Source organism: Bacillus rossius, assembly GCF_032445375.1.
Source record: "Bacillus rossius redtenbacheri isolate Brsri chromosome 4 unlocalized genomic scaffold, Brsri_v3 Brsri_v3_scf4_2, whole genome shotgun sequence".
Classification (NCBI taxonomy): Eukaryota; Metazoa; Arthropoda; class Insecta; order Phasmatodea; family Bacillidae; genus Bacillus; species Bacillus rossius.
Genome location: NW_026962011.1, coordinates 52,206,213 through 52,228,427, shown reverse-complemented (window position 1 = coordinate 52,228,427; position 22,215 = coordinate 52,206,213). Strand labels below are relative to the sequence as shown.

At 39.5% G+C, this 22,215-nt stretch overlaps 1 protein-coding gene across 1 annotated transcript; it reads left to right on the top strand.

The window, feature by feature from the left end:
* Positions 1–6,382: 6,382 nt before the first annotated feature.
* Positions 6,383–21,426, top strand: LOC134542235 (short-chain dehydrogenase/reductase family 9C member 7-like). Its single transcript, XM_063386326.1, has 8 exons — positions 6,383–6,604; positions 7,526–7,738; positions 9,806–9,988; positions 13,286–13,418; positions 16,837–16,948; positions 17,724–17,819; positions 19,579–19,699; positions 19,863–21,426. The coding sequence occupies exons 1-8, from the start codon at positions 6,391–6,393 to the stop codon at positions 19,880–19,882; spliced, it is 1,092 nt and encodes a 363-aa protein (XP_063242396.1). The 5' UTR covers positions 6,383–6,390; the 3' UTR covers positions 19,883–21,426.
* Positions 21,427–22,215: the final 789 nt, after the last annotated feature.

The window sequence follows — 22,215 nt, the reverse complement described above, 5'->3', positions numbered from 1 at the left end:
TTATTGTCGCGCTCTGGAAATATTATTGTCGCTTCGTTTTAAACTTTGATTTATTTTTGTAAAAGCATAACTTTTAAACAATGGTAAGATAATAGAATTATCAACAATTTGACTTTATTTTGTTTTATTTTTCCTTATTTTATTGTAGGCAGTAAATGCTGGAAAGCTATTCAGGGATTGATTAAAAAATATATTTAACTACTTATTATAGTTACTGGGACATCATAAAGCGTACATGTCCGGACAATTATCCAAACGCAGGATTGCACATTTTTTGTAGCGATAGAGTTTTTACGTAAATGTTCTAATTTAAAAAAAAAATTCAGTGTCTGTAAAATCGGTTTACGGACGATAGTTTAACGTGACAACGTCATAACAAAAGATTGATGAAATGATTGATCCAGAAGAAAAGGAAATATCATATTCGGCCTGATATTGAGCCGTAATAGGTTTTTGCAACTAAACCATTTAGGCATTAAAAATATTATATTCTTTAAGGAAGATTTTTTTAAAATTTTTTATATCTGTTGTATGATAAAATCTACCTCAGCATACTTTTATGAATAAAATTGAATCATTTTTATTGAATTATCACTATTTTGTATGGATACAAGGAGTGGAATGAAATGTACAATTTAATTAATAAATTTACTTTTATTCGTGAAAACTCATTTGCGTAATTTTAATATTCTGTAGGTGCTCAGGAAAAAATCTGCACTATTCTTACTCAAGTAGCGCGTACAACCATAGCCTACAAGAGGTTCTGTTCACATAATTTTTAAATCCAAGGAAGGTTGATGTTAGTAAATTCAGAAGGATGTTTGTCACATTAAAGTTTATTTAAAATATTTACGTCCAACAAATTCTCTTCTTGGATGTTTTTTTTACGTTACGTTATTTTCATGTAAGACTTAATTAAAAAAATTATCAGTCGCCCATCTTTTGCACGATATATTGTCTGTGATAGTCCAATATTTAACACATAGAAGAAGTAGATACATGGATGACAGGACTGAAATTTTTGACGTGACAACGTCTAATAAATCGATGAACGCCGGCTGCACGCACGAAAAAGTGTCCCGTTACTCACATTGTTCCGTTACGCTGTGTCCCGTTACGCTCATTGCACGCTTGCGCCGCACAGACAGAAGTGAAAACTTAAAACTTTGTTTATAAATGTGTAATATGAAATAATTTCTACGTCAAATGTACGTAAGAAAATGAATCTTATTACTAGTATAGTGTCAAGTATTTATTCTTTTATTATTAAAAAAAAAGCATCTGTCGGCGAGTGCAGTAATATTAGGTTATGTTAGATATTTGAATACAGTTATTTATATGAAAACTTGTTCATAATTATATTTAAACTTTATAGCTAAACGCCAGTTTTTAAAATTAATTACAAGTCATCTACACGTGAACTGTTTCGTCGACTGTTAAACTGTTTCGTCGACTGTTATAAGTGAAGTGAAAAGTTAATGTGGTTTTCATTGCTTATTACAACAACAATTTCGGCGATAAAGGTTAATTATTCTTGCATTTTAAAAATCTGATTACTAGTATAATTTCAAGTATATATTTTGTATTATGAAAATAAAAATGATTAAATTTTATTCATAAAAGTATGCAATCATTTCATCAATGTTTTTATGACGTCACGTTAAACTATCGTCCGTAAACCGACTTTACAGACAAACAATTTTTTTAGTTTTAATGTCAACGCTCGCTGCTTCATCACACAATTGTTACTTTCAAACTAATGTTTTTAAACTAAAATGAATTGAAAGAATCTCCAAAATATACTAATGTGTCATTAAAGTTTCCAAAATAAATTTAAATTATCTCAAATATGGTAAGGATTTCAACACCTAAATAAGTTTAAATAAATTATTATTTTTTGTTAGACTTTTAGCCTGGAAGGATTCCAAGTCTGCAATAGTACAATTATTTCTCATTTTGGGCAGGTATTTAGACTGTTAAATATGCACAAACGGCAACTGTGTTTTTTTTTTACTTCATGTTAGTGACCTCACTTATAACGCCGAAATTAGAAAGATGTTGGACTAAATAGAAAAATACAAGCTCAGAGGTAACTGAGGTGTAGTTCAAGTAACGACTAATGAGAAACGAAGATCAGTAGCTTATTTATTTCTCCCCAGAAAAAAAATTAATTAGTGCAACGCATGTGGATAAGTGAGGCGAAATGTGCAGAACAATGTACTATGCCACTCACTTTACAGTATCGCAGATAAGCACAATGCTTTACATATCAAAACACTTAACAACTTTACTAAAACACCGCTGTTGTTGCTAATAGTAAAAATCCTTGTTTGCACATAAAATTCAGTGGATTCATCACCACATAATACAGCAGCACTAGGTACTCAATATTGGATCCTAAACGGTCTTTTTTAATAATATAAAATGTTCTTAAATAAACAAAATATTACATTTATAAATATGTCCTACCGAAATTTCCGATATAATTTTTAGGTCTTCAAAGTAATTGGGTATTGATGAAATTTCTCTCAGTTTCCACAATTCGTAAAACGTTTTAAAAAATAACGTCACTCAAGACTCGGTCTCATACGGCACGTGCTTGCTGTCAGTGTCTCGTCATTACTAATGGTTAAGGGCTATTTCTGTAAATGTCAACACGGTACCTCCCTTGTATTTGTTATATTGTCACGAATATTTCCAGCGTACATTCACTAAGTGTAATATAATGGGGTGGGGCATGTATTTCTCTTGAGGTAATCTGATAGCTCATTAGACAGCAATGCCAATGAGGTATGCCTGCGCTAGGGATTGTTGCCTTGTGATTGGCGGCCGTCTGCGAGACCACGGGCCACTCAGGACGCGTGTGCTTCCGCACTGGAATGCTATGATTGGTGTGCTGACGGTAGTCACGTGTGTACTCAACCAACCATGAAACATAGACAACGATTGCTACAAAGTTTTAAAACTCAGCTAATATTAAAATCTATTTAAAAAAAAAAAATTGGTTGTCTGTAAAGTCGGTTTACGGACGATAGTTTAACGTGACAACGTCATAACAAAACATTGATGAATTGATTGCATAATTTTATGAATAAAATTTAATCATTTTTATTGAATTATCACTATTTTGCATGGAAGGAGTGAAATGAAATCTACAATTTAATTGATAATTTTACTTTTATTTGCACTCATTAATTCAAATATGTTTATTACTTTAACGAAGAGATTATTTTAACTATAACTTTTATACATGTTTGCTATTAACTTCTTCCAATCTATGTTATTCTGTTAAGAATGGACGATGATAGGAAACGTAGGAAACGAATGGGAGTGTTTCAAGTTTAATGTGCCTTGAAAAAGTCAAATCGATGGTTGTTCCAATCGATTGGAAGAGAGATAGATGTGGCGCAAGCGTACAATGAGCGTAACAGGACAAAGCTTAACGGGACAATGTGCGTAACGGGACACTTATTCGTGGGTGCAGCCGGCGTTCATCGATTTATTAGACGTTGTCACGTCAAAAACTTTATTAATAAGTGTACAGTCATGTAAGTGATAATAGAAACGAAATTTTGGACATTTTACACCCACCATCTTCCCTGGCTTGTTCGTGGACCTGGGGTTCTGCCTGCTGTCCTAGCAGTAGCAGTTGCTTGTGTGCTGATGTAGCAGGAGGCTGCTGGAGGATGGACTACAGCTGGCCCTTGTTCCTCGCGCTGGCCGCGGCTGTCTTCGGCGCCCTCAAAGGGCTGACGGCGACCATGTTCCCCGGCTTGTTCGTGGACCTGGGGTTCTGCCTGCTGTCCTAGCAGTAGCAGTTGCTTGTGTGCTGATGTAGCAGGAGGCTGCTGGAGGATGGACTACAGCTGGCCCTTGTTCCTCGCGCTGGCCGCGGCTGTCTTCGGCGCCCTCAAAGGGCTGACGGCGACCATGTTCCCCGGCTTGTTCGTGGACCTGGGGTTCTGCCTGCTGTCCTAGCAGTAGCAGTTGCTTGTGTGCTGATGTAGCAGGAGGCTGCTGGAGGATGGACTACAGCTGGCCCTTGTTCCTCGCGCTGGCCGCGGCTGTCTTCGGCTCCCTCAAAGGGCTGACAGCGATCATGTTCCCCGGCTTGTTCGTGGACCTGGGGTTCTGCCTGCTGTCCTAGCAGTAGCAGTTGCTTGTGTGCTGATGTAGCAGGAGGCTGCTGGAGGATGGACTACAGCTGGCCCTTGTTCCTCGCGCTGGCCGCGGCTGTCTTCGGCGCCCTCAAAGGGCTGACGGCGACCATGTTCCCCGGCTTGTTCGTGGACCTGGGGCTCTGCCTGCTGTCCTAGCAGTAGCAGTTGCTTGTGTGCTGATGTAGCAGGAGGCTGCTGGAGGATGGACTACAGCTGGCCCTTGTTCCTCGCGCTGGCCGCGGCTGTCTTCGGCGCCCTCAAAGGGCTGACGGCGACCATGTTCCCCGGCTTGTTCGTGGACCTGGGGTTCTGCCTGCTGTCCTAGCAGTAGCAGTTGCTTGTGTGCTGGTGTAGCAGGAGGCTGCTGGAGGATGGACTACAGCTAGCCCTTGTTCCTCGCGCTGGCCGCGGCTGTCTTCGGCTCCCTCAAAGGGCTGACAGCGATCATGTTCCCCGGCTTGTTCGTGGACCTGGGGTTCTGCCTGCTGTCCTAGCAGTAGCAGTTGCTTGTGTGCTGGTGTAGCAGGAGGCTGCTGGAGGATGGACTACAGCTGGTCCTTGTTCCTCGCGCTGGCCGCGGCTGTCTTCGGCGCCCTCAAAGGGCTGACGGCGACCATGTTCCCCGGCTTGTTCGTGGACCTGGGGTTCTGCCTGCTGTCCTAGCAGTAGCAGTTGCTTGTGTGCTGATGTAGCAGGAGGCTGCTGGAGGATGGACTACAGCTGGTCCTTGTTCCTCGCGCTGGCCGCGGCTGTCTTCGGCGCCCTCAAAGGGCTGACGGCGACCATGTTCCCCGGCTTGTTCGTGGACCTGGGGCTCTGCCTGCTGTCCTAGCAGTAGCAGTTGCTTGTGTGCTGATGTAGCAGGAGGCTGCTGGAGGATGGACTACAGCTGGCCCTTGTTCCTCGCGCTGGCCGCGGCTGTCTTCGGCGCCCTCAAAGGGCTGACGGCGACCATGTTCCCCGGCTTGTTCGTGGACCTGGGGTTCTGCCTGCTGTCCTAGCAGTAGCAGTTGCTTGTGTGCTGGTGTAGCAGGAGGCTGCTGGAGGATGGACTACAGCTAGCCCTTGTTCCTCGCGCTGGCCGCGGCTGTCTTCGGCTCCCTCAAAGGGCTGACAGCGATCATGTTCCCCGGCTTGTTCGTGGACCTGGGGTTCTGTCTGCTGTCCTAGCAGTAGCAGTTGCTTGTGTGCTGGTGTAGCAGGAGGCTGCTGGAGGATGGACTACAGCTAGCCCTTGTTCCTCGCGCTGGCCGCGGCTGTCTTCGGCTCCCTCAAAGGGCTGACAGCGATCATGTTCCCCGGCTTGTTCGTGGACCTGGGGCTCTGCCTGCTGTCCTAGCAGTAGCAGTTGCTTGTGTGCTGGTGTAGCAGGAGGCTGCTGGAGGATGGACTACAGCTAGCCCTTGTTCCTCGCGCTGGCCGCGGCTGTCTTCGGCTCCCTCAAAGGGCTGACAGCGATCATGTTCCCCGGCTTGTTCGTGGACCTGGGGTTCTGCCTGCTGTCCTAGCAGTAGCAGTTGCTTGTGTGCTGGTGTAGCAGGAGGCTGCTGGAGGATGGACTACAGCTGGTCCTTGTTCCTCGCGCTGGCCGCGGCTGTCTTCGGCGCCCTCAAAGGGCTGACGGCGACCATGTTCCCCGGCTTGTTCGTGGACCTGGGGCTCTGCCTGCTGTCCTAGCAGTAGCAGTTGCTTGTGTGCTGGTGTAGCAGGAGGCTGCTGGAGGATGGACTACAGCTGGTCCTTGTTCCTCGCGCAAGCCGCGGCTGTCTTCGGCTCCCTCAAAGGGCTGACGGCGACCATGTTCCCCGGCTTGTTCGTGGACCTGGGGCTCTGTCTGCTGTCCTAGCAGTAGCAGTTGCTTGTGTGCTGGTGTAGCAGGAGGCTGCTGGAGGATGGACTACAGCTGGTCCTTGTTCCTCGCGCTGGCCGCGGCTGTCTTCGGCTCCCTCAAAGGGCTGACAGCGATCATGTTTCCCGGCTTGTTCGTGGACCTGGGGTTCTGCCTGCTGTCCTAGCAGTAGCAGCTGCTTGTGTGCTGGTGTAGCAGGAGGCTGCTGGAGGATGGACTACAGCTGGTCCTTGTTCCTCGCGCTGGCTGCGGCTGTCTTCGGCTCCCTCAAAGGGCTGACGGCGACCATGTTCCCCGGCTTGTTAGTGGACCTGGGGTCGAGTCTGCTGTCCTAGCAGTAGCAGTTGCTTGTGTGCTGGTGTAGCAGGAGGCTGCTGGAGGATGGACTACAGCTGGTCCTTGTTCCTCGCGCTGGCCGCGGCTGTCTTCGGCTCCCTCAAAGGGCTGACGGCGATCATGTTCCCCGGCTTGTTCGTGGACCTGGGGTTCTGCCTGCTGTCTGTGGTGTTGGCTGACCTGCTCGTCAAGCTATTGGTCAACACGGTCCCAAGGAGGCTGCTGCCAGGCCTCGGCGACAGGGCCGTGCTGATCACAGGTAGCACTTGTACACATATCTTCTTTTTTTTAAAAATTAATATTAACAAACCCACCACTTTGATGCATTTAGCTATATTGGGTTGGGGGCGTGGCTAGTAATCTTATTTTAAAAACACAATGCACGTACTTTTCTTACCTGTGAGTTGAAGCCTGATCTCTTTGCACAGAGTGTGATGCATTGTGCCAACACACCTTATTAAACGAGACAGTATTGCACTTGTGTGTATAAGACTTAGAGTAACACATGTACACTATTTTATCTTTGAATATTGACATCATGTCTACCATATTGAAAATCCTTACTTTTCATCCAAAAAATAAGAAAAACAATAAAAATCATTTTAAAATTAAAAATAATAATTAAAAAATGGCAATGTCTGCTTCCTCCATGGAAGTCACCGACAGACTGTCCTCCCACCACTTACATCAAGGAAGATACATCAACCAGTATAATGTCATGATAACCATCTTTTTTTCATCTGCTAGAGAGCACTAAAACCATCTTGGATCCGACATATTGTTTTCGTCTGCTAGAGGGTGCTGTTGCCACATTAGTTTAATTTTTACCCGCTAAAGTGCAGTGGTATATACTACCGTGGCGTCCGCCATCTTGTCAACCTTCTTGGCCACCATATTGGAAATCCGTAATTTTTTTTGCTATAAATTAAGACAATGTTTCAAAAATCATCAAAAAAATTTATTTGTTAAAATAATAATTGATTAAAACGATTCATGACCTCGGTTCAATCCCTGGACGATGCAAAAAAGTTAGTTTAAGGTACGAAACACTTATTAAATAAAACACTCTGACAGGCAGAGCCACGGTAACTCACTTGTTTGGACACGCCTCGACGGCCGCGGGAAGAGCCGGACGGAGCGGTCTGAGCGGGGCTGAGCGGGGGGGCACGGGCGTGTGCAGGCTGCGACTCGGGGTTCGGCCAGCTGTGCGCGCGGCGCCTGGACGCGCTGGGGGCGCCCGTGCTGGCCGGCTGCCTGCGCCCCGACGGCGAGGGCGCCGCGACGCTGCGCGCCTCCTGCTCGCCGCGCCTCACCGTGCTGCCGCTGGACGTCACGAACGAGCGGCAGGTGGGAGACGCCGTGCGCCTCGCCGAGCACGTCCTCCAGGGCAGAGGTAACACCGCGCGAGGCTCTTCCACCCTCTTACACGCTCTTCCACCCGCTTCCACGCTCTTCCGCCCTCTTCCACGCTCTTCCACCCTCTTCCACCCGCTTCCACGCTCTTCCGCCCTCTTCCACGCTCTTCCACTCTCTTCCACGCTCTTACACGCTCTTCCACCCGATTCCACGCTCTTCCACCCTCTTACACGCTCTTCCACCCTCTTCCACGCTCTTCCACCCGCTTCCGCCCTCTTCCACGCTCTTCCACGCTCTTCCACCCGCTTCCACGCTCTTCCGCCCTCTTCCACGCTCTTCCACACTCTTCCACCCTCTTACACGCTCTTACACCCGCTTCCACGCTCTTCCGCCCTCTTCCACGCTCTTCCACGCTCTTCCACGCTCTTCCACCCTCTTCCACCCTCTTCCACGCTCTTCCACCCTCTTCCACGCTCTTCCACCCTCTTCCACGCTCTTCCACCCTCTTCCACGCTCTTCCACGCTCTTCCACGCTCTTCCACGCTCTTCCACCCTCTTCCACGCTCTTCCACACTCTTCCACGCTCTTCCACGCTCTTCCACGCTCTTCCACCCTCTTTGGATTATTCGTTTCATGCTGTGCGGGCAGCTTATTAATCCACTGTCATTATTTTTTTCATAAAGTGCCTAAAGAAGTATAACATATCCTCACTTATGCATAATTTTTATGTAGCCTGTTTTCATCCTGTCAATTTTTTTTGCATGCAGCGAGTTGCATCATAAAAATACATTCTCATAATTTTTCCATAACGCGCCCAAAGAAGTGTAACTTAAAAATTTTCATTAAATTTGAATTTAATATTTAATTACTTGCATAATTTCAGTAAGCTGTAAGGCGCCAAAGGTACCCGTTGAATAATGATTAATAAGTATAACAAGCACTTTAATTTAATATACACAAAATATTTATTAAAAATTCAATTTATTTTAATCTATTGCAAATTAAAATTGTTTCTTAAATATATACATATATATACACATATATAATGATGATAAAAAATATTTTCCAAAAATTGTCTTTAATGAAGAACCTCTTGAAAAACTAAATTGCTCATTATTGTCTCTGGTGATACAATCTTCCTTGCTGTTGATTTATTCAATATACACTTTCACTTGACTTGCAATTCCTAATCGTAACAAAGCCACATACAGTTGGGCGTGTGAAGATATATTGAACAATAAAATCTGTATTTCATATTTCATTGCATATAAAGGTGATACCAACAAAAAAGGAAAGACCTTATGAAATTAATCATTCAAACATAGAACGACATAAGGGAAGATAATGGACATATATATATATATATTTATATATATATACATACATACATATATACATATATAATGGTCAAACACATAATCATTGACACACAGAATTATACACATCAACCACCACACAGAATCATACATCTAAGATACTTAACTCACCGATGATGTGCAGATGTAGTCAAAATATTATCTTTGCGCCACGGACTCGCCAGCAATGCTAGGAGGAAGAGGTTAGCAAAGAGCAATGGAAATGTTACACTGTAAGCGCATGAAAACAGAATTGTGCCATGGACTTGGTCGCAATGCTAGGAGGAACAGGTTAGCAAAGAGCAATAAAAATTATATAGCTTACGGCATTATGCGATCATTAAATCAGTGATGCGCGTAACTATATACAGAATGTTTCCTTGAATTAAGTTGTTGAATATATCTGTAGCTAATGACACATATACAATTAATTTACATACTGTCATTTGGATCAAGTGAAAAAATGTATAATTTTAGAATTTTAGGAGGGGGGGGGGGGGGGTTGTGTTTTACTGTGGCTTCCCTTCTCTCTGTAGGATGGTTCGACGCCAATGTTCACTAGAATTCATGCGTTATTGCGAAGGAGAGAAGGCTTTGGCGCCAGGATTTGGTGCAAACACCTAGGATGCTTTACTTTGTTTATTTCTTAGCAGGGATTTGCTACTATGTGTTTCTTGATTACCAACTGAGCCAACCACGTTCCGACACTACACGTGGACAGCCCGAACACATCTCTGATCCTGTTTCAGGATTGTGGGCGGTTATCAACAATGCCGGGATCGGAGCTGTTGGGGAAGTTGACTGGAGTCGAGTGGAACTGCTCCAACAGGTGATGGACGTGAATGCAATCGGAGTCGTGCGAGTGACAAAAGCCTTCCTGCCGATGATAAAGCGATCGAAAGGAAGAATAGTTTGCTTGAGCAGTCAAGCGGGTAATTGTTTTGTTCATGAAATACTATCACATTTTGTAGAATGTAACTAATGAATAATTGTAATGAAAGCACCAGTAGCAGTGAGGTAAGGAAATGAATGCTCATATTTTTTAACATAATAATTATTAGATAAACTGACGTTGACAGAGGCGCAGAATAAATTATCTATAGTTAACATATAAACAATGTCAGAAAAGCACATTTACATATGATTTACATTTTTTTTAATATAATGCAGTTTTATTGGACATACGTCATTGCAGTTTTGCACTGTTTGTCATGGAAAAATTCTGAAAATAAAAAAAAATATAAATAAAAAATATGAAGGTACAATTTCACACAAACAAAACTGAATCAGCTGATGTCGGACAAACAGAACCATCGATGAAATTAAACAGGTATTATAGACAACACAACGACGACAGCACGGGCAAAAAATTTTCAACATCTAAATATCAGACTGCACAAGAATTCCTTTAAAGGAACTTAGTCATGAAAAATAATTATATAACAACACAGACTAATACAACAACACAGACGATCACAGTGGGCTAACAAAGACGAGACAGATAAAATGCAGGCAGATGACAAACCTGGACAACGCAGCAAACATATAAACACAGCGATGAAGATAAACAAGTACTATGGACAACACCGCGCCGATAGCACTGATGAACACAGAAGGTTTCCAATAAAATTTGCGACATTTCGGTAACTGACATCTGCTCCCGTCATCGGGCACAAACAGACTGATATCGGACACTTTTTTTTTTGTTTGCATTGAGCTCCGAACATATAGGTACTCTATTGAGTATCGCCCAGTGACCCTTTGCATTTTGCTATGGAGTACCTGATCCAATGGACCTTTACTTCCTGCCTAGGGGATTGCTAATTTGCTTTCTAGGTGTGGCTAATTGCCTACTTGTTGGTGCTTAAATCTTATAGGACTGGTCTGCCAATCCACCATTGAGATGATAGCCGACAGAGAGTCGTCAGCTACATACTTTATTAACCATATATATTTTAATTAATTAATTTTTAATGTAACTGTAGCTTTTACAAAAAAAATGGTAAGTTATGGACTGCGCACAAAAAAGGTTATATTATTGGCTGATGTATTGCTGTGAGGGTTGTAATTTTGCAACTGAGTTCTGTAATAAATTGGTTTCTTTTTTAATTAAAGGTTTCCACATATTTTTTTAATTCAATGGTTTTGTGACTGATAATATTCCTATTGCTGATAATAAATGCTGATTCCATAAGTTTCATTTTAATTGGGTGTTCTTCCTGTATGAGTGGTGCAGCATTGTCATAGAGTATTCTTTGGCTATTTTCCTTGGCATGTTCAACAAGTCTATATTTTTGGGTTTCACCCTTCTTTATGTTAAGCCCACCGCACACAGTACAATATTTTCTACTAGTTTGCTTACTAGAATGCTTACTGGTTTCTGTACTGTGTAGGCTACAAACTCAAACACTAGGTGCGCTACAAGTTTCTGCTGCACACGATTCTAGCTGCCTAACTAGTTTTGTTAAGAGAATATTCTCCACAACAAATTTTTATTATGATAATTCACATTTCTTGCTGTATACAAACAAGGCTCTTCTTTGTATGCATTTATTAAAACGAGGAGTTGGTCACTATTCCACTTCTTTCCGTCCATGTTTATCACGACATGCGCGCTTATAAGTGTAAACAACCCCTCATGCTGTTTTCGTGAGTTCTGATTGGCCACTCCTTAAATATTGGAACAAACCAAGCAACGAAAATAGGACGCAGTCTATTACGCAAAACCAGTAGACCAGCTCGTACAGCTACTAGTATCCAGTTTGAATTCGAGTGAAGAAACTAGTAGTAGAGCCAGTACGACTCCTATCTTACAATATTGTAAGGAATATTGTACCGTGTGCGGCGGGCTTTATTTATTTATGCGCTCCTTAATGCGTGTTGAAAGGGCCCTGCCAGTTTCTCCGATGTACATACAACCACATTCGCTGGGGATCTGACACACACAGTTCTGACATTGAAACTTATCCATGGCTGGTTTTACTCTGGTAATCATGCTTTTGATAGTAGAATTTGACTTGAAAACTGTTCTTAGTCTGTATTTTTTACCCAAACGTCTTATTTCTTTCTTAGAGGCCACGAACATAAGGACTAATTAATGTACCACTTGATTTATCTGTAGTTTTTTGTTGAGTAATTTGGGATTTGTTTGATGTAATGTGCTGTTTTATGTCAGTTGGGTAGCCATTTGCTAGAAGTTCATGCTTTAAGTGATTTTGTTCATCAGAAACTGATTTCTTGTCGGAACAAATAACTTCAGCTCGGTTGATAAAAGTGTTGATTACGTCAGTTTTGGTGCTTTTTGGATGGTTGGAATTGATACGAAGATATTGGTCTGTAAGAGTTGAGTTCCTGTACACTTTAGTGGTGATTTTGCAGTTTTCCCTGGAAGCTAGGACATCTAGGAAAGGAAGGTTCCCTTTGGTTTCTATTTCATTTGTGAACCGTATAGATGGCCTGAGAGAATTGAGGAACTGGGAAAACTCTTCTAACTTTTCGGGGACATGTTGCCAAACTGGGAAAGTGTCGTCAACATAACGAAGCCAGATTTTAGGTGGAGTGTTTGTTGTGTTTAGTGCTTCTTGATCGAAACTCTCCATGAAAATGTTGGCCATGAACGTAAAGAACCCTTTGCCATTCCTTCAGTTTGCTTATAGAATTTGTCTTTGAACTGGAAGTAGGTTGTATTGACACAGAGAGTAATAAGTTCCATGAGTGATGAAATGTGTATTTCTGTTCTTTCTTTCAAAGTGCTGTCATATTCCAATTTGGTTTTCATGACAGTAAGTACAGGCACATTAGTAAAAAGACTTTGAACATTTTCATGACAAGCGGTGCAAAACTGCAATGGGATATGTCCAAAATAACTGCATTTAATCAAAATTCCCCATTGCATGAATAATTTAAAGAACATAAATGTTTTTTTTTAATGTTTAATCCTATAGATAAAATGAAATTTTCGGCATTGATATAAAATATTAGTGTATTATGCCATAATGTCAGTTGCCCTCGCAGAAAAAAAAACATTTATTGATAGAATGTATAATAAATTGAAAGGACGACACTTCTTCAATTTACCTCTAAGTGAAATGTTGACTTTTTAGGAATGCACAACTGAAGTGATGCATAACAAGTTCTCCATTTCAGAGTAAGTTCAGACGCATGTAAAACGTATCAGAATATTATTGCTTGTTGTACAGACAGTGAAAGGAAAAAACATTTATTTGCAGGAAGTTTTCCCACTTTCGGGATGTCTTACTATGCAATGTCGAAGTCTGCTGTTCAAGCATTTGTGGAGTCCTTGAGGAGGGAAATGAGGAAGTGGTCAGTCTCTGTACACGGAATCGAACCATCTGTCTTCAAGTAAGTATCTCTAGTTCAAGTATTTGTGCGCTTGATATTGTTAAGACTATGCGAGTCACATGAGATAAACTTTGTTCTCACAAAGGAAGTATGATTTCGTATTGTCACATAAATACCAATTTTTTTGCATTACTTCCCAATGTTTTTTTTCTTCTGCGTACCATGTTACTAGCGATAACGGCGATATTCCATAAATAGTGGTGTTAGTTAGTGAGGAGTGAATGCGGTGTCAACTGGGATGTTAGCAGCTCTCCTTCCGTTCCGTGTATCGTTCACCGAGTTGGCCGCAGAGTTCGGACCTGAGTCTTCGTAAGAGAAAAGTTGTCAGGTAGTTGAAATTTCGAGATGCGATGCTACCCTACGATTCATTTGCTGAACACTAGATGATAGTAAGAATTGCACTTTACGAGGGCTTTGCGATAAGTGGGAGATAGTGGGTAGTTGTATATTGCCGGGATAGCTAGTCGTTGCTTATGATCTCTCCTGCTTTTTATCAGAAATTAATTCTTATCCTAAGTTTATACATTTATCAGCTTGTACTCACGATTTCGTTCACGTGCTCTATATGATTGCAAACCGTAGTTTTTGCTAGGTGGAGTTTATCTCTTCAGGCATGCAGATGCCTGAGTTATTCTCCGACACTTGTAGTAGGCCTATTTGCCCATGATATTTATTTCTCGTCATTGAAAATGTTACTTCTAATGGGACTGCAGTCGTATACAATGAAAGGTCGAATTATTTGGTAAAAGGGAGTTGGAAGTGTTTGTATGGTAATTATTTGTATCAAATGCCTTACTACTACATTAACTACAAGGATTTTTTTTTGGGTTACTAAACGGAACGCACCCCCATTTAACAAGACATATACCTGTCGAATTTAGATAAATAAAAAAATAACCATTACATATAGTACTTTATGTATGTAATTAATTCTTATTTGCTTAATGACTTTAAAAGGTTCGGTAATACGTATATGATTTCATTTTTAACTAAACATTATATGTTTTTTATGACACAACCATTATTATTATTATTTTTTATTTTTTTATTTTTTTTTTACTTGAGTGAAGAATTAAGGACACTGGCAACCAGGAGTTGATATTTTGGTTTGCTTCGGAGATATTATTTTTATGAAAATAAACGTACCCTCCTTTTCACTCTTTCTAGGGATGGAATTTCATAATGACATATAGCCTATACGTTAATTCCGAATAGGAGCACTGTTAATCATTTAATAATTTATATTATATTAATAATTGATTTAAATGTAAAAACATGATTCAGTTGCAAAAATTTATATATTAGTATGATTATCTTAATTATATCAATATATTCCATTATTATATTAATTGATTTGTCCACTTTCAAAACCTGTTAAACGACAATTTAAAAATAAGTTATAATGCTTGTTTAGAAAAGACTCAGCATTGTCTACAAGATCTGAAGATATCTTTTAGTGAAACTGGCTAAAATCTCTTGAAAATTCGATGAAAAGTCACGTCCACTAGCAAAACCTGTCAAAGTTGCTACACTTTGAAAACTTGTTAAAAACGGATAACTTCAGTAGTATATACATGGGGCTCCGAGGACAGGCTTCCGCAGGAGGAGCCGACCGCCATCTTGGATTGTGACACTACGGTGGCCATGACATTTACCTTCAAAATTTACCAAAAATGCCCCAAAATTTGCTCAAAATCTGCCAAAATTTCCAGTTTTTTTTTTTTTTTTTTTTTTAATATTCCGCCAAAAATCTCAAATTTTAAAAATAAAAATTGTCTCTACTTCGAAGGGAAAAATGCCGTTTTGTGGAAAAATTTCCCGTTTTAGTCTTCAAAAATGTCAACGGCTTAAACTTTCTCCAAAGTGTCTTAAATTCTCCAGTGACAATCCGATCTAAGCCACCTTATAAATTATGATGTCATGACCGCCATATTGTATTGTTTCATAACCGTTGCATTTATCGTTACGGCCGCCAATATTGAAAATCCGTAATTTTTATGCCAGAAAATCGGGTAAAACTTATGAAAATTAAAATTATTAAAATATTTAGAAATAGCGTTCCACATATCGTTACGATCGCCATCTTCGATTATAGAAACGTTGCACATTTCGTTGCATCCGCCATCTTGATCGTGTATGTCGTCATCATTGCACTGTTCGTTACGCCTGCCATCTTGCACGTGTAGATCGCCATTGATGCGCGTTTCGTTACGGCTGCCATCTTAAAAATCCGTGTTTAAAATTAAAAAAAAAACACACACACACCTTGTTTGCGATTGTTTAATAAATAAAATTTTAAAAATAAACAATTTTTTTAAAATATCTATTCACCAATCTAACGATCGTTTGAAAAACAAAGTGCTGATGCTCTTAACTTCTGCGACAGCTGCGTAAATAGAACATGTTCAAATGTGGAAGACTAACGCGCCCGCGAATATGGTCGCGCTGACAGACTGGTTGAAACCTGAGTCAGGTGGACGCGATGCGGTAAGGACCCCAGCACAGGCCCCGGTCCCGAGGGACCTGGGTCCGAACCCCGGGGAAGGCAACCACATGTGCAGTTCGAAATGGAAGTGGGAGGGCATTTCCATAGTCGTAGTTCTTACGACTTCTCGCAGAATACGTAGTGTGTCTATTTTGTAATAGGTTTATTCAAAGTGTTTGATATTCTACTACCAGCCTCTAAATTTTTTTCTTCAAAAATCTGTCGATAACATTTTTTTTTTATTTTTCTTATTTCACATCCCTGCCACCCCTTCCCCCTCCATTTTTCCACCAGGATAAGCCGTGTATGTCTTATTTTTAAATAGTATTATGATTATGTCGCCGCCCGATTAGCCGTATGGCACAAGGACGAAGCCATTAAGAAGGATTAGGCCCCGCGCCATCTTGGATTTTTCCATCTTTATGCTATAATTCTAGTATAGAACTATTCATCTCAATCTTGGGCAGATATCAAGTCATATCTCCCAGACCGTCTACACCTTGCTGCAACAACATATTCTCTAGCAGGATCTAGTCTGTATTCGCCGCGAGGAAATAACTTATTATTTCACGCGAGCGAAAGTGTTGACTCCAACAAGTAACCATAGCTATGTTTCATTACAAGAGAATAAAAGAAACGAAAAAATCAAAATAAAACTACAAGACTTGGGTATTGTTTTCTTGAGAACTATATATGTATGATGATAGTAGGTGGTGTTTCCCACTTAGTGTGTGTGTGTGTATATAGTCCATTCACTTTTGTGAAATCAATCTTTAGGGGGGGGGGGGGGAATTACGATGGGAATTACGATGTATGTACTGTGTGTCTACTGGGAATGGATGAACTTGGCACTCACTTATAGTTTGGCTGCCATCATATCAAAGAACACATTCAATTTAATTTAATTTTAAGGCCTACTTTTTTTTTTTTTAGGACGGCCATAACTTCAAGTAAGAACATTGATAACATGTTAACAGAAACTTGGAAGAGTTGTCCAAAAGACACGCAATCTGCTTATGGAGAAGAATATATCAAAACTTGTGAGGTTTGTTATAGTGTTTTGCATATCCAAGGTGAAGGCATATAACTTTAAGTTTACTTCACATTTTATAGGCAAAAACGTGAATGTGACACAAAAAGAAGTTTTTGTTGTATTTAGGACGAATAAATGCACTTTTTTTTTATCTTTGAAATGTGTACCTACATACAATAGTTTAGGGCGCGAAGCCTTAAGCTTAGATGCAGAGCTGTACGGGGTAAAACCCAACTTGCGAACTTGCCACGAAACTTTCTGAATGGAAGTAAAGTAAATAGTATGCAGGTGTATAAATGAACGATTAAGTTTAATATATTAGCTACAAATCACTCCTAACGATATTTATTTTAGGATTAGTATGTTATCCATTATTTAGCTCAAAATTTGACCCAAAACTTAAAATTTCACTTTTAACAGAAAAAAAAACAATTGCTGTATAATCATTATCATTTAGTTTTTAATTATCATTAGTAACTGTTACTGTAATAATACTCTAAATAACACTAGGTTATGGTCTAAAAATATCCCAATGTGAGATACCTGCCGCAACAAAGACAGTTTTTCAATTTTAAAAGATACCAAAGTTTTATGGCATAAAAACTGTTGAAACTGATATTAGTCTTTCAGTCCCTATATCGCCTCCTTATACTATTTGATTATTATTTGCGAATGATTTGAAATTAAGTCCGAAATTTTGCACGAATGAAAGAAAAAAATAACTAAATTTGGATTCGATGCCTGTGGGATATGTCGAAATTATTAATTATTATTTCCTATGTTATAGGAAAAATTAAACTCATCGAGAGATCTGTTTATATCTGACAGGCTGCACGTAGTTGTTGACGACATGGTGGATGCTGCCCTGGGCCTCACGCCTAAGGTAGGTTCTTGGGTTGCGCTGTCCTTTGCCGACAAACTGTGCTTGTCACTTGTTTTATGTGCGGAGACTTGCAGTGGGCCAGCAGCTGTTGCAACGTCAGGGAAACAAAATACAGCAAGTACCGCGGTACAGTTCATATAGAGTGTATACAAAATATATATTGAATATATTCACTTTAAGACCATGTCTACTGTAAAATTATTTTCAAATATATTTTACAATAGTTGGAGGGATAGATAATATTTGACGTAAAATAAATTGCTTTCAGCTTTCTCCATAAGATATATTTGGACAGATAACCTCAAATATGTTATGATTCAGTCACACTATCAAAGTTTGCTTTTCCCCACTTAAGCCAAAGGGAAACTTCATAATATATATTAGGTACCTGTTTAGTGAATGTTAACAAGATGGGCAGTATTTTAATAAAATTCCTTGTCAAAAATTAGTTCCAAAGCCGGGGTTTAGTATTTTTAAATTTTTTTTTTCGCTTTTTATCGGAGCTTTATCATTGTATAGTTTAACATTTAACTCTGCAAATTATTCAATAGTCGACGTAGCTGCGCCGGCTTCAAATTCCAGCGACGAGTGAGTAAACTACGCGTGATTAGCGTCAATAAATGTAGTTGAAAACACAATTGTCATATATTTATCACAGTCGGAATCAGTGTCTTATAGAATATACGTTAAATTTCGTGTCAGAGTTTCGTATTATAAGTGCATTTGCGTTCATGAGAACACATGAACTTGATTGTTATTGAGGTCAGATGTTACACATCTCTGGCTAGTACTGAAAGACTGACTCTTTTTTTTAAATTTTTAAAACATATATAAAGTCAACTCGCAAAAGTATTTGTTACGGAATGAAGTAAATATTCAGAGATATTCAAAAGCTAGAGACCCAATATGACATCTAAATGAACAATGTTATAGTTATCTCACCTCAAATTCCTCTTTAATCGCCCATGTGTTCTTCGCCATTTCAAAGATTTGTTGTTTTGAGAACGGAAAATATTTCCATTTTCCCTAGGCACATTTTGATTGGCTGATTGCATCCAACATCCGGCATATTTTAGACCCCGTCCTATACGCAAAATATTTGATGGAAACTATAGTCATCCAACCTGTCAAACAAACATGGCTGTGCTGGTGACATTTTCAGTGACGTCGTAAACCCTTTAACTTTATTTGCCAGTTTTTATTCACGGTGGAGCGTATTTTAAGAAGCTGCGGTTTGTAAACTGGAACGCTGGTAGTTCTGCAGCGTTTGAGCGTTTCCTAATACCAGTATGTTGTATGGTACCGCGCAGGGTTGCCAACCCTATCACTCCCTCCAAGGTCACTGTCACCGTGTCATTTGCTCTTTGTTTGGTGTGGACTTTTACCGAGAAGTGAGTCGGTGCAAAATCAGTAAATTTGATGTTAAATGTTTTACTGACTAGATAAAATTGAGGCCGATTATTTGGTTTACTGACTGAAGTCCATGAAAACGGGGAATTTAAGAAGTAGAAGGGGTTGGTGTAACTGTATTGGAAATAATGCCACCACAGCTGTCACAGCTTTTGTTCATGCAAACGCGTGAAATTTAGCGTTCACACCAGTTTAATTAGCATTATTTTATTAGGCTTCACGCCAAATCATGATAAAGGATTTACCTGTTGTCTATTTGTGTAATTTATTTATAAGTTTGAGTTGTTAGTTCAATTTAGAGAATTTTTTTTTCTACTGAACTTGTTCCTTAATGTTTGTGTATTTTCAGATGATATATGTGCCTGGACTTTTTCAACAGTTTCTTACATGGGGGATAAACACACTTCCTCGAACATTTCTGGACTTAATTCACGATCTCGTTCTGCAGATGAAAAAGAAACCAGCAGCTCGTGAGTAAAACTGTATTATGCACGCGCGCGCGCGCGCGTGTACACACACACACACACACACACACACACACATACACTATTTATTGTAATTGCATCATGTAATTTTCTTAATGAGACGCATTTCAGAAGTCTGTTTTATGTTTTATGTTTTTTTTTTTTCCAGTGGAAACAGCAAACAAGTGATCGCGCAACTCAGTTTAGTTCATTGAAAATTTATCCTCAATATTGCAAGATAATTCATCTGAAAGAAGAATATTTTTATTTTTAGACATTAACACAACCAGATGCATTTGTGTATTTATAAAGAGCACTTACGAAACAAAAAAAAAAAAAAATTGTTTTAATGTACATTAACAGCAGAGTTTTCGTTATTTTATAATGTAATATATTTACTTTGAATATTAAAAAAATAGATAAAATGTATATTTTCTGTGCTGTATTGAGAATTCTAATGTTTATGTGTGCACGACGCTGTTAAGCCCTTAAAATGTTTTAAAAATTATTCCTGAAAGATAGGCAACACTTCTGGCGTAGCAGCGTTATTGGCAACGTCGCATTTAGCGCTTTCTACCACAGGAAATACACAATGATGAGAACAGCTAAGAAAGCGCGGTAGTAAAACACTGGTCTCACATTAGGTAGGATGCATATCCTTAATATGATTTCGGTTTTACATTGTGCACCGAAATTGTTCCAGGAACAAATTTTTCTTCTGTTTTTGTTTTACTTACAGGCATTCATTTACTACTTTGAGCAGTGTTGAGTGAGCATACGAAGCTCTGAATGACTAGGCACCAAATTCTACTGACAACGTGACTGTAGCAACAAACATTATCAAAATTCTACTACCCTAATCCCGTTTACAAACTACAAAGTACAAACTTAGTGACATTTGAAAATTTCGTTTCTAGAACAAAAGAAGAACTAAATCACTCTTGCAATCGAACACAGTCCCAATGTTTAGTCCTTGAAGCTCACCATCACAGTGTGCTGGCAATATCAGTTAAGCGTTATCTGATACCACTGACGTTAAAAATGAGATGAAGTTTGTTTATTTTTCAACATTGTATTTCTTCACTTGCCGCACGTATAAATGTCTCATCTTGCTAAGCGAGGTGGTACTGTGTTAGCACACTGGAATATCGTTCCACGGGACTCGGTTTCAAATCTTGGCGAGGCCATTCTGGCTGCTGTTTTATCCACGGTTTCCTGATGTCACAATCTACAAAGAGCCACGGTTGATTTCTCTTCTACAATTCCTGTGATGTGTGTCCCTCTCTATCGACTGGATGTAGAACAACACAAAATTAATTTAATGTAAGTAAAATAAAGAGGCCTACGTAAGAAGGCATCTTGATGATCAAAATAAAATATATTATGTAATTTTATTCTTGCACAGTAGAGGTGGCGGTATGGGACCAAAGGCGAATACAGGATTGTGTTGGTGTGAGAGCATTGTGCTCCAAGTTAGTTTTGAAGTGTTTATAGTTGCAGCTAGTTGGAAAAGTAAATATATGTTTAATTTTTAAAAAAATGGGATTCGTAATATAAGTTGGTTCGCAACTTCGTACAAACAAAAATCGATCGTGAGTCCATGTGATATTTGTTATTTTTTTTACACAGCTATCTTTTAAGCCGGGTTTATTAACTTCGCGAGGAACGCAAAAAACACAAGACGCTAAAAAGTAAAACAGCGACGATTTCAAAAATTACCGCAACCATCGGTATATATATATATATATATATATAAAAAAAAAAAAAAAACAAACAACAACAACAACAACACAGCATAGCACATGCGGAAATACAGTGTCCAGGCTGTGAAGAAGTGTACGACCCACAAACAGAGAACTGGATCCAGTGTACTAACTGTGAAGCATGGGGGCCAGCAAAATGAAGTGCTTCCGAGGACATGATAGATTTAAAAGTTTTTTTTTCCAGTGTTAATTTTGCAAAATAAATAATTTATAGTTAACTGCAAATTATGTACTAATTTAACAGCACAAAAATACATTTAATTTTAATGTAATAATACATTATTTGTATTGTTGCTTATAAAATATAGTTTTTTAGTACATTTAATATTGAATTTGGTGAAGGTCGTACAAATAGGCATTCAATTTGTTTGCCTAATTTCAACAAAATACATAATATTTACCCTTGTTTTTGTAATTGTTTTTAGGAATAGTTTCTATAGTTAATAATTTGTATAGTTAAAAAAATTTTATGGCTTGTATTCCTAATTTTTTTTTAAATTTTTCACAACCTCCAGTATACTGACAGTTAACAACATTCAAGTGTGAGTTATGTATGTGCTCTGTTGGAAAATCATAAAAAAATTTACATACTATTTTTTAACCACTAAGTAGTGGGGCAAAGAACCTTTTTATTTGCACTAACAAACAAATTTGTAATTTATGTTGTAACACATTTTTTTTACAATCAAATATCTGGCAAAGCTACCTTAATATGCATGAATTTCAGAGATGCTATGAAGAACTGTTTCTTCCATTTAT

Excerpts from the sequence above, each read along its gene's own strand:
- LOC134542235 (XM_063386326.1), top strand. The coding sequence starts at position 6,391 with ATGGACTACAGCTGGTCCTTGTTCCTCGCGCTGGCCGCGGCTGTCTTC. Across the intron at positions 9,989-13,285 it reads TTGCTTGAGCAGTCAAGCGG|GAAGTTTTCCCACTTTCGGG; the intron begins GTAATTGTTTTG and ends ATTTATTTGCAG. Across the intron at positions 17,820-19,578 it reads CCCTGGGCCTCACGCCTAAG|ATGATATATGTGCCTGGACT; the intron begins GTAGGTTCTTGG and ends GTGTATTTTCAG.